Source organism: Eucyclogobius newberryi, unplaced genomic scaffold (assembly GCF_026437365.1).
Source record: "Eucyclogobius newberryi isolate DKJ021-1_F unplaced genomic scaffold, fEucNew1.0.hap1 SCAF_7, whole genome shotgun sequence".
In the NCBI taxonomy this organism is placed as follows: domain Eukaryota; kingdom Metazoa; phylum Chordata; class Actinopteri; order Gobiiformes; family Gobiidae; genus Eucyclogobius; species Eucyclogobius newberryi.
Genome location: NW_027316389.1, coordinates 40758048 through 40778541, shown reverse-complemented (window position 1 = coordinate 40778541; position 20494 = coordinate 40758048). Strand labels below are relative to the sequence as shown.

General features: G+C 48.4%; 1 protein-coding gene across 1 annotated transcript in view; it reads left to right on the top strand.

Annotated features, from left to right (window-relative positions):
• Positions 1-20494, top strand: part of synm (synemin, intermediate filament protein) — a 48472-nt gene that overhangs the window by 8538 nt on the left and 19440 nt on the right. Inside the window, exons 2-3 of the mRNA XM_072434963.1 lie at positions 3966-4323; positions 5446-5570. Of these exons, the coding sequence (XP_072291064.1) occupies positions 3966-4323; positions 5446-5570 (483 nt within the window). The remainder of the gene's footprint in view (positions 1-3965; positions 4324-5445; positions 5571-20494) is intronic.

The following is a 20494-nucleotide window of genomic DNA, read 5'->3' as shown; positions in this document are numbered from 1 at the left end:
ATAAGCCTAAACACACTATTACATGGTGTATAAGTCTAAACACACTATTACATGGTGTATAAGTCTAAACACACTATTACATGTGTATAAGTCTAAACACACTATTACATGTGTATAAGTCTAAACACACTATTACATGCTGTATAAGTCTAAACACACTATTACATGGTGTATAAGTCTAAACACACTATTACATGGTGTATAAGTCTAAACACACTATTACATGTGTATAAGTCTAAACACACTATTACATGGTGTATAAGTCTAAACATACTATTACATGGTGTATAAGTCTAAACACACTATTACATGGTATATAAGTCTAAACACACTATTACATGGTGTATAAGTCTAAACATACTATTACATGGTATATAAGTCTAAACATACTATTACATGGTGTATAAGTCTAAACACACTATTACATGGTGTATAAGTCTAAACACACTATTACATGGTGTATAAGTCTAAACATACTATTACATGGTATATAAGTCTAAACATACTATTACATGGTATATAAGTCTAAACATACTATTACATGTGTATAAGTCTAAACATACTATTACATGGTGTATAAGTCTAAACACACTATTACATGTGTATAAGTCTAAACACACTATTACATGGTGTATAAGTCTAAACACACTATTACATGGTGTATAAGTCTAAACACACTATTACATGGTGTATAAGTCTAAACACACTATTACATGGTGTATAAGCCTAAACACACTATTACATGGTGTATAAGTCTAAACATACTATTACATGTTGTATAAGTCTAAACACACTATTACATGGTGTATAAGTCTAAACACACTATTACATGGTGTATAAGTCTAAACACACTATTACATGGTGTATAAGTCTAAACACACTATTACATGTGTATAAGCCTAAACACACTATTACATGGTGTATAAGTCTAAACACACTATTACATGTGTATAAGTCTAAACACACTATTACATGGTGTATAAGTCTAAACATACTATTACATGGTGTATAAGTCTAAACATACTATTACATGTGTATAAGTCTAAACATACTATTACATGGTGTATAAGTCTAAACATACTATTACATGGTGTATAAGTCTAAACACACTATTACATGTGTATAAGTCTAAACATACTATTACATGGTGTATAAGTCTAAACACACTATTACATGGTGTATAAGTCTAAACACACTATTACATGTGTATAAGTCTAAACACACTATTACATGTGTATAAGTCTAAACACACTATTACATGTGTATAAGTCTAAACACACTATTACATGGTGTATAAGTCTAAACATACTATTACATGGTGTATAAGTCTAAACACACTATTACATGGTGTATAAGTCTAAACACACTATTACATGGTGTATAAGTCTAAACACACTATTACATGTGTATAAGCCTAAACACACTATTACATGGTGTATAAGTCTAAACACACTATTACATGTGTATAAGTCTAAACACACTATTACATGGTGTATAAGTCTAAACATACTATTACATGGTGTATAAGTCTAAACATACTATTACATGTGTATAAGTCTAAACATACTATTACATGGTGTATAAGTCTAAACATACTATTACATGGTGTATAAGTCTAAACACACTATTACATGTGTATAAGTCTAAACATACTATTACATGGTGTATAAGTCTAAACACACTATTACATGGTGTATAAGTCTAAACACACTATTACATGTGTATAAGTCTAAACACACTATTACATGTGTATAAGTCTAAACACACTATTACATGTGTATAAGTCTAAACACACTATTACATGTGTATAAGTCTAAACATACTATTACATGGTGTATAAGTCTAAACACACTATTACATGGTGTATAAGTCTAAACACACTATTACATGTGTATAAGTCTAAACACACTATTACATGTGTATAAGTCTAAACACACTATTACATGTGTATAAGTCTAAACACACTATTACATGTGTATAAGTCTAAACATACTATTACATGTGTATAAGTCTAAACACACTATTACATGTGTATAAGTCTAAACACACTATTACATGGTGTATAAGTCTAAACATACTATTACATGGTGTATAAGTCTAAACACACTATTACATGGTGTATAAGTCTAAACACACTATTACATGTGTATAAGTCTAAACACACTATTACATGGTGTATAAGTCTAAACACACTATTACATGGTGTATAAGTCTAAACATACTATTACATGGTGTATAAGTCTAAACACACTATTACATGTGTATAAGTCTAAACATACTATTACATGGTGTATAAGTCTAAACACACTATTACATGTGTATAAGCCTAAACACACTATTACATGGTGTATAAGTCTAAACACACTATTACATGGTGTATAAGTCTAAACATACTATTACATGGTGTATAAGTCTAAACACACTATTACATGTGTATAAGTCTAAACATACTATTACATGTGTATAAGTCTAAACACACTATTACATGTGTATAAGTCTAAACACACTATTACATGGTGTATAAGTCTAAACACACTATTACATGGTTGCGTTTAATCCTTTGGTAAAATCTGTATTGACGACCTGGAAACAACTAATCAAAACCTATAACCTAAACAAAGATGTTAAAATCTTAACCTGGTTGGGTTATGATCAAATTGTTACACCTATTGCACAGATTTAAGGTTTAAAGCCTGGATAACAAAAAGTGTAAAGGTTTTCTACCAGACTCAGGATCTGGGTTTTCTCCCAAAGAGAATGGCATGAAAAGCTTTGACATGTTGAAGGAATCTTCCAGAAACAGGGCTGTTATAGGTATTCACAAAGAGGGAGTTATTATAACCAAGAAATTAAAGAAAGCCATGACTGTAACTCTTTGACCAAAGTATTTATTAAGGCAAAATCACATGTTTGGAAACAACTCCATTGGAAAAAAAAAATCTTTGCTAAATGTTAGAGAAATTGTGGTTATGAGGATGCAAACCATTATCATGTGTTTTGGAACTGTCCTGTTCAAAAATACTTAGATTATCAAGGCTTTACAGACTTTACAGACTTTTACAGCTTTTTTGGACATCATCATCATCATCATCATCATCATCATCATCCCACAATTCATTGAACATGAAACATTTCAAACAACCTTCTTTCATGTTGTCATGATGGAGTATTGTTTGCAGAATTTTGAGGCAATGACAAAATGTGTCATACTTTTGGGATGCACTGCAAAAGCTCCAGCATTTCCAACCTGCAGAAAGGGCCTTATTGTGAAACGCTTGGACGAGACAAACAACAGAAGCCAAAAAGAAATGAAAACAAATAATTGTGTTAGCTTCAGAGGTGACTCTGGCAGCAGTTAACGTGTACCCATGGAGACACATGGACGCAGACATACATACAGTATTTGCTGGGAATCGAACCCGTTTAAAGGAGGGCGAGTCATTGTGGAGAGTGAACGTTTCAGCAACATATCAGCATCAATGTAGTCAGAAACGGGTAGAAATAAATTGTCCTTTCTTGGGGGGGAACTACACATTTTTTTGTCATATTTGCAGGAAAGTTTAATAATTGTATTATATGCAATCTATAAATATAATAAAGGTCATGAAAATGTTGAAGGAAACATATACATCTGGTCCATTGACTTACACATACACTTCATTGTAACAAACTGCAAATTTTCATTTACATTTTCTTTTTTTCGAAAAGTAGCTTGTGACAATTTAGAACCCTACTTATATCACTCAGTTTTATTTACTTCACATAATCACTACAAATAATGTGAGTTGGGATTGGTCAGAGGCAGTTGAAACAATCAATCAAATACAACTTTGAGTACACTACTGATGGGAAGTTCATTCAATTATTTTATTTGTTGCTTATTTCCCTTCCCCCACTTGCATGTCGCCTCTAAGATGCTTTTTTTACTCCCCATATTAACTTTAAACTTTACTCCATCTTCCCAGGCGACAGGTGGAGACCATAACCACTTCCTGTCAGTCTCAGTACATGGCCGCGCAAATCTCCGGCGGGCTGCTGCAACAGCCCGTAACCGCACAGGACGTCCAGGATTTTGCCTTTGGGTTGTCTGAGGGCTGGGTCAAGACTCTGGACATGTACCAGCAGAAGGTGGAGGAGATGGAGCGGGCCGTCAGGGAGGACCAGGCTCGGATGTGTGACCTCCAGAGGGAGAAGATGGCGTACGAGTCACAGCTGCACATGGTCCGAGCCCAGACCGAGCAGCAGGGACAACAGCAGATAAGGCTGGAGCAGGAGCTGGTCAGCATGCAGGAGAAGTTCCACCTGGACTCTGAGAAGTATCAGGTAAGCAAAAGAGCTTTTCACACTGTAGGAACCTTTTACGGTTCCTTGTTTTCTTTATAGTTCTATGGATAGGGACTAGGGACTGGGGCCACACTTTGGCCCTGCTCAGCTTGGCTATGTGCTCGTGGCCCTGCTCAGCCCTGATCCCATTACAACTGGTGCTCAGTGGTGCTGTGTAAAACTGGACAATCTTCACAAGAGTTTGTTTATAAATCACACTGGCAGAGATGGTTAAGCCGCATCATAAACTTTCTATGCATTAAAAGCTCTATTGTTTTACTTTATTTCTTAATGATCGTTAGAAGAGTTTTTCCACAACAGAGACAATGAAAGCAGACCGCTTTAATTACTTGTGCTGTGTTTCTTGGGGTTCTGTGGGTATATTTCAACAGCAGCTCATCTCTAGACCGACGCCATAACCGGGAAGTACACAAAACTAGTATATTTATCCAATAAAATAGGCTCGGGGGCCAGAGGGCCACGTGAATCGGGCCCTTGCACTGGGGATGAGACAGAGCACTGTCTTGTCTAATAAACATGAAACCATCATGTTAAAAACAATATATACATTTTTATTTATAAAATGAATCAATGAGCCAAGCACAAAACTGTTAATCTGATTTTATGAGAGACAAACTCCCATTTCATTTTCAAAACTTATTTAAGCCAATTCATGTATTAAAAAATGTTAATATTTGAACTTCCAATGGTGGTAATAGAACACAGTTCGTGAACAAGATGTTTGTGGATTTATCCACTTAATTAAATGTAGCTTAATTTAATGGAAATCACTGCCAAAATGGGATTCTTTACTTTTAATTGCCATTATTGTTTTAACGGGTGTGATACCGGGAGTGGCCACAGTGAGTCTGTTGCTCACGGCGGTACAAGGGACCACACAGGAAGTTTGTGTTTTGGCTCAGACAAAACACAGTACAATCTATGAACTTTGTGAGACTGGAACTTCTGAGATGAGAGAACACAATCTGTACACACTTTTGTGTAAGAATTCCATAAATGTGAGGCCAGACTTGTGGAGAGGCCCAGTAAAAGCACAGCTTGTTCAGGTAGTTTTGAGCTACAAAAACTCCTGTCATTGAATAAATGTGTTTTGTTTGTCAGATGGTGATCGATGAGCTGCAGAGGGAGAGGGACCTGATCGCCCACACCATGGACCAGAAGATGGTAGAACATCAGCAGATCCTCCAGCTCAACATGGATCTGGGGCTGGAGCTGGCTGCATACAGGTCAGACTCTCCAAACAAAGGCGGTGCAATGCTCTGTTTGAACGTTCTTGTCCAGGATGCAGTTTGTTGTTGTTGTTGTTGTTGTTGTTGTTGTTTTATGGCGGTTGGCATCCGAGTGTTGCATTACCGCCAGACTTTATTCCTCAGACGTTTCATAGTTGTTGTTGTTGTTGTTGTTTTATGGCGGTTGACATCCGAGTGTTGCATTACCGCCAGACTTTATTCCTTAGACTTTGTCGTAGTCCTAAAAGTTCTTCTTCCAGTGCCTTGACTTCCAGTGCTTTGTCCTCAGACTCTGTCGTAGTCCGTTGTTGTTGTTGTTGTTGTTTTATGGCGGTTGGCATCCAAGTGTTGCATTACCGCCAGACTTTATTCCTCAGACTTTGTCGTAGTCCTCAGACTCTGTCGTAGTCCGTAAAAGTACTCCTTCCATTGCTTTGGTGTTACAAAGCCCATGAGGTCATGATATGTCTTTGTGACTAGAATAGTTGTTGTTGTTTCAGAGACCAACCGGTCTGCGACGAACAATACCTCGTGCACTTGGATGCCAACTGCCATAAAAAACAACAACGACAACAGTTTGGATATTACGGCAACATAGAGGAACGCCTCGGTCCGTATGACGGGGAAGAAGAAGAGGAAGCGTGACCTGGTCGGTGACGATATGAACAGCGGGGAGGACTCCCCTGGAGCCACTGATCCTGTGCAGCGTAGGGCGTCTTCTTGCTCGTCTATGGAGGGCTCTCTCAGTGAGGAGCAGGGCGGGGGGGTTGCAGATGTCGGGGATGTGAGTTCAGAGTGTAAGGTGTTCATAAAGCTCGCGCAGGATAATGCGTCCTTTAAGGGGTGGGATCCGATGGCGTTGACAAGGAGCCTGACTGTAGTTGTGGGAGTGGTCAAGCATGCGAGTGTCCTTAGGGATGGCTCGCTGCTGGTCGTGTGCAAGGACGTGGCTCAGCAAAGGAAGGCGATTGAAGCTAAGTGTCTGGGGGGGAAGGACATTCTTGTGTCTGATGCTGTAAGAGGCACGGTCAGGGGAGTTATAGTAGGCGTCCCTACGACGACATCTGTGGATGACATAAAGGAGAATTTGACTGGAGCTAAAGTGGTGGATGCTAGGCGGTTGAAGATGACCCGGGATGGGGTAAGGTGTGACAGCCTGTCGATAATGATTAGATTTGAAGGTGGGATCCTGCCTCGTGTGGTGTGCGTTGGGTACATGCGCTATGGCGTACGCCCATATGTTCTGCCGCCCCTGCGTTGCTTCAAGTGCCAGCGCTTTGGGCATATTGCAGCGGTCTGTAGAGGGAAGCAGAAGTGTGGTAAATGTGCAGGAGACCACGAGTATGGGAAGTGTGACGACGGAGCAAAACTCAAGTGCTGTAACTGTGGGGGAGAGCATAGCTCTGCCTACGGGGGATGCGTGTTCAGCAAGAGGGCTGCTGAGGTGCAAAAAGTTAGAGCCTCTCAAGGCATATCCTACGCGGATGCGGTCAAGAAGGTGTCTGGTAGTCAGGTGACGGTGGATGCAGTGGGGGCTGCCAGTGCTGCTGGTGTCCTAGGCGACAGGGGAGGGGGCAGCGTTGCCCGCAGCCAGGGGGAGGTCCCCACTGGGATGCCCGTGAGTGTGGTTTCCACGGGCAGAGGCCCTGTGGGTGCGGAGGATGTACTGGTTGTGAAGAGGAAAGATTTCTTCCTCTTTATAGTGGAAGTGATTAACTGTACTGGGCAAACCAAGAAGAGATCCGAAAAGACTAAGATCATCGCTAAGGCTGCAGGGAAGTACTTTGGAGCTGGGGGCCCCGAGTGGACGGAGATAGAGGATGCGCTGCGGGAGGGCGCCCTGCCCCATTCTGGCAGTGGGAGTGGGGGGGGCTCCCGATGCGCCGTCAGGTTCCGGGGGCTCATAATGGCGGTGGTTGTCTTGCAATGGAATGCGCGTAGTCTTCGTGCTAATGGCCAGGAATTTAAGCATTTTGTCTCTACCTTGTTGAACAAGCCTCACGTTATGTGCGTGCAGGAGACTTGGTTACGACCTAGGTGGGGTTTTGGGATACAAGGGTATGTGTGTGTTAGGAATGATAGGGAGCAGGGTAGAGGCGGAGGTGTGGCTGTGTTTGTCCGAGATGACCTAAATTACGTTGTTGTCAGTGTGAGTAAAGCGCCGGAGGCCCTGGCGGTGAGGGTCTGGCTGGGTGGTGAAGCTGTTACTGTGGTTAACCTTTATAATCCGTGTGGTGAGTTAACGCTAGAGTCCTTACATAGTATCGGTAAGGATGTTCGGGGAAAGGCCGTGTGGTGTGGGGATTTTAATGCGCATAGCGCTTTGTGGGGCGGTAGTGGTACCGATAGGTATGGGCAGGTGGTAGAGGGTTTTATCAATCAAAGGGAGTTGGTTTGTCTGAATGATGGGGGTGGGACCCGCTATGATATGGGGACCGGTGCGGAAAGTGCAATAGATCTTACACTTGTGTCCAAGGAGTTAGCTGGTGTTTGTAGTTGGGAGGTTCTTGGTAATCTTTCTTTTGGTAGCGATCACTATCTAGTCCGCACCGTGATTGGCTTTGGGAGCTGTGTGGTCAGGGGGACGAGGATCCAGAGGTGGCAGTTGGCAAGGGCGAACTGGGGGGCTTTCCTGAGGAAAGCTGATGATGGTTCTAGGGTTCTGCAGGAAGGAGGATTGACTCAGGTGGATGATCTCAATAGTGCAATTGTCTCGCTCATCACGCAGTCAGCGGTAGGCACGATTCCTAAGAGTGGTGGTAGTGGACATAGGAAGCGGGTGCCGTGGTGGACTTAAGCATGTGGTCATGCTGTTAGGGCGAGAAATGCGGCGTTTCGCCGGCTAAGGGTTTCCCACACTGAGGGTGCCCTCATTGACTACAAGAGGGCCCGCGCTGTTGTGCGGAAAACTGTGAGAACGGCCAAGAGTGCCTATTGGAGGCGGGATTGTTCCAAAATTGGGAGAGAAACGCGTCTCGGGGATGTTTGGGGGATGATTAAGCGGATGCATGGGGTTGAGCGCCGTCATGGGACCCCGGTCCTAATACTGAATGGTGTTGAAGCAGTCAGCGACGTTGACAAAGCTGAACTGTTGGCCAGCACCTTTGTGTCGGTGCACAGCTCTGACAATCTCTCACCTGCGGAAAGGCACTACAGGGAGAGTACTTTGGCCCAGAATTCTGAGCTGATTGGGCACCAGCCTTCGACTCAAGATGACCTTGACCTTCCGTTTAGTTTGTTTGAGCTAAGGAGAGCACTTTCTAAGGCGAAACAGACAGCCCCGGGTAAAGATGAGGTGTGCTATGACATGCTCTCTCATTTGACTGATGACACGCTTGGGCTAGTCCTGGGTCTTTTCAACCGTGTTTGGGATTCAGGTTGTGTTCCATCTGCGTGGAAACAGTCTACGGTGGTGCCGGTTCTGAAGCCGGGTAGGCCAGCGTCTGACCCTTCAAGTTATAGGCCGATTGCCTTGACGTCGCAGCTCGGGAAAACGATGGAGCGCATGGTTACCGAGCGGTTGGATTACTTCTTGGAGAGTCAGGGTTTGCTTCCCGCGCACCAGAGTGGTTTCCGTAGGGGCAGGAACACCATGGATTCCGTGTTGTGTTTGGAATCTGATATCCAGCTGGCCAGGGCTCAGAAAGAAAAGGTTATTGCGGTGCTCTTTGATGTGGAGAAGGCGTACGATATGGTTTGGAAGGATGGGCTCCTCATTAAGCTGCGGAAGTGTGGTGTGAAGGGTAAACTGTTTAACTGGGTCCGGAGCTTTCTGTCTGGCCGGCGTATCCAAACCAGAGTGGGCGCTGCTTACTCTGGGGTCTATGGGGTGGAGAATGGGATCCCGCAGGGGAGTGTGTGTAGCCCTATCTTGTTCAATGTTATGATTAAGGACATCTTTGACGACGTGGATGGGTCTGTTGGGAGGAGCCTTTATGCTGACGATGGCGCTCTATGGGTGAGAGGGAGGAATCTCCGGTTTTACGAGGCGAAACTGCAAAGGGCAATACAGCAGGTGGAGCAGTGGACCCTGAAGTGGGGGTTTAAACTGTCTGTACGGAAGTCTCAAGTGATCTGTTTCTTCAATGGGCATAGGGACGTCTCCCTTCGACTGCATGGGCAGGTGCTCGAACAGGTCAGGGAGGTGAGGTTCTTGGGGGTCACCTTTGACGAGAGGCTTAGTTGGCGTCGGCACATTGATGAGGTCAGTGGTAAATGCAAAAGGGTGAATAACTTGCTTCGTTGTCTATCCGGCCAGGACTGGGGGGCCAGCAGAAGGTCGCTCCTGGGTATTTATCGGGCCGTCATGAGGGCGGCTATTGATTATGGCTGTATAGCCTACATGTCTGCGGCTGAGACTAACTTAAAGAAGCTTGATGTGGAGCAAGCCCAGGCCTTGCGCATCTGCTGTAGGGCTTTTAGGACCTCCCCTGTCTCGGCGCTGCAGGTTGAGTTGGGGGAATTGCTGTTACGGCTCCGGAGGCTAGAACTTCTGTTGGCTTACTGGGTGAATGTGCAAGGTCATACGAGCTCTCACCCGGTGAGGGACTTTCTCAGGGTTGATGGGGGGCAGAGTGAGGCTGGCGGTATGATTTTCAGCCAGGTAGGAAATGCGAAGGCGCGGCTTGCGGGGGTTGGTGATCTGCGTGTGAGCCCGTCGGTGGCTTTGTCTGCTATAGCTCCGTGGAAGTTTGTCCCGGCTCCTGTTGATGTTAGCTTGCATGGCAAGCTTAGAGGAGTCGCTGGGAGGGCACCGCAGTTTGCCGTTCAAGCGCTCATCGATAAGCACTCAGGTGATGTGTTTATTTATACCGACGGGTCTAGGGATCCTGAGAGTGGGCGTACTGGCGCCGCTTATTTTGTGCCTGACCTGGGGCTAGCGGTCAAGAAGAGGTTGACAGATCGCCTTTCTGTTTTCACGTCGGAACTTATAGCGATACGGTTGGCGTTGGAATGGGCGGAATCTGCTTTGCAGTGTTGCGGCATTGTGGTGGCCTCTGACAGCCTTTCTGCATTGCAAAGCATTAAATCTGGGAAATCGGATTGCAGACAGGATGTGTTGAATGGCATCTTCTGTCTGATGCTCTCCCTGTCCAGGAAGGATGTGAGGGTTTCCTTCATTTGGGTCCCTGCGCATGTGGGGGTGGATGGTAACGAAATGGCTGATGCACTGGCTAAACGTTCCCTTCGGCGGCCATCAATTGATGTGGCGGTTGAGTTAAGCAAATCTGAAATCAAGCCCGTTATCAAGAGTCATGTGGTCGGCCTTTGGCAGGAATTTTGGAGCCACTGTGTTACTGGACGGCATCTCTATCACATACAGGGTAGTGTGGGTCCTTGCGGGTCTATGGGCAGGAACGCGTGGGAGGAAAGGGCCTTCGCCCGCATGAGGATTGGCCATACTGGACTCAATTGGTCACTGAGTAGGATAGGCAAACATCCGACCGGTCTGTGTGGTCACTGTCGGGTGCCAGAGACTGTCGAGCATGTGCTGATTTGCTGTGAGGCTTATGATAGGGAAAGGGCCGGGTTGGCCTTGTGGTTTCGGAATAATGGGCGGGAGTTCAATCTGCGGAACGTTCTGGCCATCCAGTCACAGGGTTTGTGTCAGGCTGTGGTTGCTTACTTATGTAGCACAGGGCTGGGTAAACGTTTATAGAGGTGGGGGGTGTTGGAGACTGAGCCGAGGATGAGGAGCAAGAGGATGTTCTAACGCGCTTGGACTTCATGGGCCTAGAAACGCCAAAGTGATGGATGAAGGACTTCTAAAGGATAAAACGACAAAGACGTCCCATGACCTCATGGGCTTTGTAAAACAACAAAGACGTCCCATGATCTCATGGGCTTTGTACTTCCAAAGCACCGAACGTCGGAGAGGGCGAGGAGGGTGAAGAGGAGTCTCCCTGGAGTGGGGCCGGTTGGTCTCTGACACAACGGCTATTCTGGTCACGGGGACACATCGTGACCACATGGGCTTTGTGGCGCCAGGGCAGTGGGAGGAGTGCTTTTGCGGACTACGACAGAGTCTGAGGACTACGGAACGTCTGAGGAATAAAGTCTGGCGGTAATGCAACACTCGGATGCCAACCGCCATAAAACAACAACAACAACAACAACAACAACAACCGGCTTTATTCCAGGGAGACTCTTCTTCATCTTCCTCTCCTTCTTTGACGTTCGGTGCTTCCACCGTACAGCTTTATTCTTTAGGCTTCATTCTACAGGCTTTAATATTTCCACTGATGTCGCTGCTTGGTAGCCGTGCGTCTACGAGACTGGACGAGGACAGGAGACCACCCCCACCCCCATCTCGTCACTCTGATTCCCCACAAGCAGACCCCCATCACTCCGACTCCCATTTAGCGCCTTTAGCCTGTTTTCTATATCTGCCCAATCAAGCTCCTTTGTTCCAAGGAATCTCCCTGCAGCTTTAGCAATGATCCTGATCCTTTCAGTTCTGCTTTGAGTCTGAGCAGCACAGTTTACAACATCCACCATAAAGAGTACAAAATCCTCTCCATCCACAACCAGGGCATTCTCATCAATTCTGGAACCCGCACACCTGGGACCTCCACTGCTGAAACCCCCACACCTCCCGGGAGCCACGCCGGCCCCTCCCACCTCGCCCTGGCTGGGAGCAGCGCCGGCTCCTCTCTCTGCACCCACTCCAAACTCGCCACTTGAAACTTTCTTGACTGCATCTGCATAGGATACACCCCGAGAGACCTCCATTTTCTGCACCTCAGCAGCTCCTCTGCCAAACCCGCATCCCCCGCAGGCAGAGCCACGTTCCTCCCCACAGTCACAGCACCCCAGCCCCGCACCCACGCCACACCTCCCACACTCATGATCTCCTGCACATCCACCACACCCCTGCCTCCCTCCACAGACCGCTGCAACATGCCCAAAGCGCTGGCACCCAAAGCAACGCAGGGGCGGCGGAACACATGGCCCGACGCCATAGCACATGCACCCAATGAACACCTTACTAGGCAGGCACCTCCCTTCAAGTGCCACCACCACCGACAAGCCGTCACATCCCACCCCAAACCGGGTCACCCTCAAACGCCCAGCGTCCACCACCGCAACTCCCGTCAAACTCCCCCAACTTCATCCACAGACGTCGCCGCAGGGACACCCACGACAACTCCTCCGACCGTGCCTCCCTCAGCATCAGACACAAGAATGTCCTTTCCACCCAGACGTTCAGCTCCAATCGCCCTCCGTTGCCGAGCCGCGTCCCTGCACACGACCAGCAGCGAGCCATCTCCAAGGACACCCGCACTCCCGATCACTCCCACAGCCACAGCTAGGCTCCTTGACAATGCCACTGAACCCCACCCCTCAAAGGATGCACCATCCTGTGCAAGCTTCATGATCACCCCACAGTCCCTGCTCCCACCCCGGACATCAAGAGCTTCAGCCTCATCCTGCTGCTCATTCCCAGAACCCTCGGACGAGCTAAGGGACTTTTTACGTTTCCGGGCACGTGCAGGCAGAAAAGGCTGCTCCTCCACGCCGTCCAGAACGTCCTCCATCCCCGATCCACTCTCCTCCGCCATCTCCCGTCTCTCCAGACCGGGTGTTGATGCCCAAAGCGCTAGTTGTTGTTGTTGTTGTTGTTGTTGTTTTATGGCGGTTGGCATCCAAGTGTTGCATTACCGCCAGACTTTATTCCTCAGACTTTGTCGTAGTCCTCAGACTCTGTCGTAGTCCGTAAAAGTACTCCTTCCATTGCTTTGGTGTTACAAAGCCCATGAGGTCATGATATGTCTTTGTGACTAGAATAGTTGTTGTTGTTTCAGAGACCAACCGGCTTTATTCCAGGGAGACTCTTCTTCATCTTCCTCTCCTTCTTTGACGTTCGGTGCTTCCACCGTACAGCTTTATTCTTTAGGCTTCATTCTATAGGCTTTAATATGTCCACTGATGTCGCTGCTTGGTAGCCGTGCGTCTACGAGACTGGGCGTCTACGAGACTGGGCGAGGACAGGAGACCACCCCCACCCCCAATCTCGTCACTCTGATCACTCTGACTCCCCACAAGCAGACCCCCATCACTCCGACTCCCATTTAGCGCCTTTAGCCTGTTTTCTATATCTGCCCAATCAAGCTCCTTTGTTCCAAGGAATCTCCCTGCAGCTTTAGCAATGATCCTGATCCTTTCAGTTCTGCTTTGAGTCTGAGCAGCACAGTTTACAACATCCACCATAAAGAGTACAAAATCCTCTCCATCCACAACCAGGGCATTCTCATCAATTCTGGAACCCGCACACCTGGGACCTCCACTGCTGAAACCCCCACACCTCCCGGGAGCCACGCCGGCCCCTCCCACCTCGCCCTGGCTGGGAGCAGCGCCGGCTCCCCTCTCTGTATTTACTCTAAACTCGTTACTTGAAACTTTCTTGACTGCATCTGCATAGGATATACCTTGAGAGACCTTTATTTTCTGCACCTCAGCAGCTCTTTTGCTAAACCTGCATCCCCCGAAGGCAGAGCTATGTTCTTCCCCACAGTTACAGCACTTCAGTTTTGCACCCACGTCACACTTCCCATACTCGTGGTCTCCTGCACATTTACCACATCTTTGCCTCCCTCTACAGACCGCTGCAATATGCCCAAAGCGCTGGCACTTAAAGCAACGCAGGGGCGGCGGAACATATGGCCTGACGCTATAGCACATGTACCCAATGAACACCTTACTAGGCAGGCACCTCCCTTCAAGTGTTACCATTACCGACAAGCTGTCACATCTTACCCCAAACCGGGTCACCTTCAAACGCCTAGCGTCCACCACCGTAACTCCAGTCAAATTCTCCTTAACTTCATCCACAGACGTCGCCGTAGGGACACCTACGATAACTCCTCTGACCGTGTTTCTTTCAGCATCAGACACAAGAATGTCCTTTCCACCCAGACGTTTAGTTCCAATCGCCTTCCGTTGCTGAGCCGCGTCCTTGCACACGACCAGCAGCGAGCCATCTCTAAGGACACTCGCACTCTTGATCACTCCCACAGCTACAGTTAGGCTCTTTGACAATGCCACTGAATTCCACTCCTTAAAGGATGCACTATCCTGTGCAAGCTTTATGATCACCTTACAGTCTCTGCTCTCACCCCGGATATCAATAGCTTCAGCCTCATCCTGCTGCTCATTCCCAGAACCCTCGGACGAGCTAAGGGACTTTTTACGTTTCCGGGCACGTGCAGGCAGAAAAGGCCGCTCCTCCACGCCGTCCAGAACGTCCTCCATCCCCGATCCACTCTCCTCCGCCATCTCCCGTCTCTCCAGACCGGGTGTTGAGCAAGGTCTCCTCACAGTTTTAGTCCAGGGCTTGTTCTTCCTAGTCCTCAGACTCTGTCGTAGTCCGTAAAAGTACTCCTCCCATTGCTTTGGTGTTACAAAGCCCATGAGGTCATGATATGTCTTTGTGACTAGAATAGTTGTTGTGTCAGAGACCAACCGGCTTTATTCCAGGGAGACTCTTCTTCATCTTCCTCTCCCTCTTTGACGTTCGGTGCTTTGGAAGTACAAAGCCCATGAGGTCATGGGATGTCTTTGTTGTTTTACAAAGCCCATGAGGTCATGGGACGTCTTTGTCGTTTTATCCTTTAGAAGTCCTTCTTCCATCACTTTGATGTTTCTAGGCCCATGAAGTCAAAGCGCGTTAGAACATCCTCTTGCTCCTCATCCTCGGCTCAGTCTCCAACACCCCCCACCTCTATAAACGTTTACCCAGCCCTGTGCTACATAAGTAAGCAACCACAGCCTGACACAAACCCTGTGACTGAATCGCCAGAACGTTCCGCAGATTGAACTCCCGCCCATTATTCCGAAACCACAAGGCCAACCCGGCCCTTTCTCTATCATAAGCCTCACAGCAAATCAGCACATGCTCGACAGTCTCTGGCACCCGACAGTGACCACACAGACCCGGTCGGGTGTTTGCCTATCCTACTCAGTGACCAATTGAGTCCAGTATGGCCAATCCTCATGCGGGCGAAGGCCCTTTCCTCCCACGCGTTCCTGCCCATAGACCCGCAAGGACCCACACTACCCTGTACGTGATAGAGATGCCGTCCAGTAACACAGTGGCTCCAAAATTCCTGCCAAAGGCCGACCACATGACTCTTGATAACGGGCTTGATTTCAGATTTGCTTAACTCAACCGCCACATCAATTGATGGCCGCCTAAGGGAACGTTTAGCCAGTGCATCAGCCATTTCGTTACCATCCACCCCCACATGCGCAGGGACCCAAAAGAAGGAAACCCTCACATCCTTCCTGGACAGGGAGAGCATCAGACAGAAGATGCCATTCAACACATCCTGTCTGCAATCCGATTTCCCAGATTTAATGCTTTGCAATGCAGAAAGGCTGTCAGAGGCCACCACAATGCCGCAACACTGCAAAGCAGATTCCGCCCATTCCAATGCCAACCGTATCGCTATGAGTTCCGACGTGAAAACAGAAAGGCGATCTGTCAACCTCTTCTTGACCGCCAGCCCCAGGTCAGGCACAAAATAAGCGGCGCCAGTACGCCCACTCTCAGGATCCCTAGACCCGTCGGTATAAATAAACACATCACCTGAGTGCTTATCGATGAGCGCTTGAACGGCAAACTGCGGTGCCCTCCCAGCGACTCCTCTAAGCTTGCCATGCAAGCTAACATCAACAGGAGCCGGGACAAACTTCCACGGAGCTATAGCAGACAAAGCCACCGACGGGCTCACACGCAGATCACCAACCCCCGCAAGCCGCGCCTTCGCATTTCCTACCTGGCTAAAAACCATACCGCCAGCCTCACTCTGCCCCCCATCAACCCTGAGAAAGTCCCTCACCGGGTGAGAGCTCGTATGACCTTGCACATTTACCCAGTAAGCCAACAGAAGTTCTAGCCTCCGGAGCCGTAACGGCAATTCCCCCAACTCAACCTGCAGCGCCGAGACAGGGAGGTCCTAAAAGCCCTACAGCAGATGCGCAAGGCCTGGGCTTGCTCCACATCAAGCTTCTTTAAGTTAGTCTCAGCCGCAGACATGTAGGCTATACAGCCATAATAAGCCTGGCCGGATAGACAACGAAGCAAGTTATTCACCCTTTTGCATTTACCACTGACCTCATAAATGTGCTGACGCCAACTAAGCCTCTCGTCAAAGGTGACCCCCAAGAACCTCACCTCCCTGACCTGTTCGAGCACCTGCCCATGCAGTCGAAGGGAGACGTCCCTATGCCCATTGAAGAAACAGATCACTTGAGACTTCCGTACAGACAGTTTAAACCCCCACTTCAGGGTCCACTGCTCCACCTGCTGTATTGCCCTTTGCAGTTTCGCCTCGTAAAACCGGAGATTCCTCCCTCTCACCCATAGAGCGCCATCGTCAGCATAAAGGCTCCTCCCAACAGACCCATCCACGTCGTCAAAGATGTCCTTAATCATAACATTGAACAAGATAGGGCTACACACACTCCCCTGCGGGATCCCATTCTCCACCCCATAGACCCCAGAGTAAGCAGCGCCCACTCTGGTTTGGATACGCCGGCCAGACAGAAAGCTCCGGACCCAGTTAAACAGTTTACCCTTCACACCACACTTCCGCAGCTTAATGAGGAGCCCATCCTTCCAAACCATATCGTACGCCTTCTCCACATCAAAGAGCACCGCAATAACCTTTTCTTTCTGAGCCCTGGCCAGCTGGATATCAGATTCCAAACACAACACGGAATCCATGGTGTTCCTGCCCCTACGGAAACCACTCTGGTGCGCGGGAAGCAAACCCTGACTCTCCAAGAAGTAATCCAACCGCTCGGTAACCATGCGCTCCATCGTTTTCCCGAGCTGCGACGTCAAGGCAATCGGCCTATAACTTGAAGGGTCAGACGCTGGCCTACCCGGCTTCAGAACCGGCACCACCGTAGACTGTTTCCACGCAGATGGAACACAACCTGAATCCCAAACACGGTTGAAAAGACCCAGGACTAGCCCAAGCGTGTCATCAGTCAAATGAGAGAGCATGTCATAGCACACCTCATCTTTACCCGGGGCTGTCTGTTTCGCCTTAGAAAGTGCTCTCCTTAGCTCAAACAAACTAAACGGAAGGTCAAGGTCATCTTGAGTCGAAGGCTGGTGCCCAATCAGCTCAGAATTCTGGGCCAAAGTACTCTCCCTGTAGTGCCTTTCCGCAGGTGAGAGATTGTCAGAGCTGTGCACCGACACAAAGGTGCTGGCCAACAGTTCAGCTTTGTCAACGTCGCTGACTGCTTCAACACCATTCAGTATTAGGACCGGGGTCCCATGACGGCGCTCAACCCCATGCATCCGCTTAATCATCCCCCAAACATCCCCGAGACGCGTTTCTCTCCCAATTTTGGAACAATCCCGCCTCCAATAGGCACTCTTGGCCGTTCTCACAGTTTTCCGCACAACAGCGCGGGCCCTCTTATAGTCAATGAGGGCACCCTCAGTGTGGGTAACCCTTAGCCGGCGAAACGCCGCATTTCTCGCCCTAACAGCATGACCACATGCTTCATTCCACCACGGCACCCGCTTCCTATGTCCACTACCACCACTCTTAGGAATCGTGCCTACCGCTGAATGCGTGATGAGCGAGACAATTGCACTATTGAGATCATCCACCTGAGTCAATCCTCCTTCCTGCAGAACCCTAGAACCATCATCAGCTTTCCTCAGGAAAGCCCCCCAGTTCGCCCTTGCCAACTGCCACCTCTGGATCCTCGTCCCCCTGACCACACAGCTCCCAAAGCCAATCTCGGTGCGGACTAGATAGTGATCGCTACCAAAAGAAAGATTACCAAGAACCTCCCAACTACAAACACCAGCTAACTCCTTGGACACAAGTGTAAGATCTATTGCACTTTCCGTACCGGTCCCCATATCATAGCGGGTCCCACTCCCATCATTCAGACAAACCAACTCCCTTTGATTGATAAAACCCTCTACCACCTGCCCATACCTATCGGTACCACTACCGCCCCACAAAGCGCTATGCGCATTAAAATCCCCACACCACACGGCCTTTCCCCGAACATCCTTACCGATACTATGTAAGGACTCTAGCGTTAACTCACCACACGGATTATAAAGGTTAACCACAGTAACAGCTTCACCACCCAGCCAGACCCTCACCGCCAGGGCCTCCGGCGCTTTACTCACACTGACAACAACGTAATTTAGGTCATCTCGGACAAACACAGCCACACCTCCGCCTCTACCCTGCTCCCTATCATTCCTAACACACACATACCCTTGTATCCCAAAACCCCACCTAGGTCGTAACCAAGTCTCCTGCACGCACATAACGTGAGGCTTGTTCAACAAGGTAGAGACAAAATGCTTAAATTCCTGGCCATTAGCACGAAGACTACGCGCATTCCATTGCAAGACAACCACCGCCATTATGAGCCCCCGGAACCTGACGGCGCATCGGGAGCCCCCCCACTCCCACTGCCAGAATGGGGCAGGGTGCCTTCCCGCTGCTGTCATCCTCTATCTCCGTCCACTCGGGACCCCCAGCTCCAAAGTACTTCCCTGCAGCCTTAGCGATGATCTTAGTCTTTTCGGATCTCTTCTTGGTTTGACCAGTACAGTTAATCACTTCCACCATAAAGAGGAAATCTTTCCTCTTCACAACCAGTACATCCTCCGCACCCACAGGGCCTCTGCCCGTGGAAGCCACACTCACAGGCATCCCAGTGGGGACCTCCCCCTGGCCGCGGGCAACGCTGCCCCCTCCCCTGTCGCCTAGGACACCAGCAGCACTGGCAGCCCCCACTGCATCCACCTTCACCTGACTACCAGACACCTTCTTGACCGCATCCGCGTAGGATATGCCTTGAGAGGCTCTAACTTTTTGCACCTCAGCAGCCCTCTTGCTGAACACGCATCCCCCGTAGGCAGAGCTATGCTCTCCCCCACAGTTACAGCACTTGAGTTTTGCTCCGTCGTCACACTTCCCATACTCGTGGTCTCTTGCACATTTACCACACTTCTGCTTCCCTCTACAGACCGCTGCAATATGCCCAAAGCGCTGGCACTTGAAGCAACGCAGGGGCGGCAGAACATATGGGCGTACGCCATAGCGCATGTACCCAACGCACACCACACGAGGCAGGATCCCACCTTCAAATCTAATCATTATCGACAGGCTGTCACACCTTACCCCATCCCGGGTCATCTTCAACCGCCTAGCATCCACCACCTTAGCTCCAGTCAAATTCTCCTTTATGTCATCCACAGATGTCGTCGTAGGGACGCCTACGATAACTCCTCTGACCGTGTTTCTTTCAGCATTAGACACAAGAATGTCCTTCCCCCCCAGACACTTAGCTTCAATTGCCTTCCTTTGCTGAGCCACGTCCTTGCACACGACCAGCAGCGAGCCATCCCTAAGGACACTCGCATGCTTGACCACTCCCACAGCTACAGTCAGGCTCCTTGTCAACGCCATCGGATCCCACCCCTTAAAGGACGCATTATCCTGCGCGAGCTTTATGAACACCTTACACTCTGAACTCACATCCCCGACATCTGCAACCCCCCCGCCCTGCTCCTCACTGAGAGAGCCCTCCATAGACGAGCAAGAAGACGCCCTACGCTGCACAGGATCAGTGGCTCCAGGGGAGTCCTCCCCGCTGTTCATATCGTCACCGACCAGGTCACGCTTCCTCTTCCTCTTCCCCGTCATACGGACCGAGGCGTTCCTCTATGTTGCCGTAATATCCAAACAACGCTCAATAATCCACCGGCAGCGATGTTGTTATTGGCAGAGGCCCAGAGTCCGACCGGCTTTATTCCAGGGAGACTCTTCTTCATCTTCCTCTCCTTCTTTGACGTCCGGTGCTTCCACCGTACAGCTTTATTCTTTAGGCTTCATTCTTTAGGCTTTGATACATCCACTGATGTC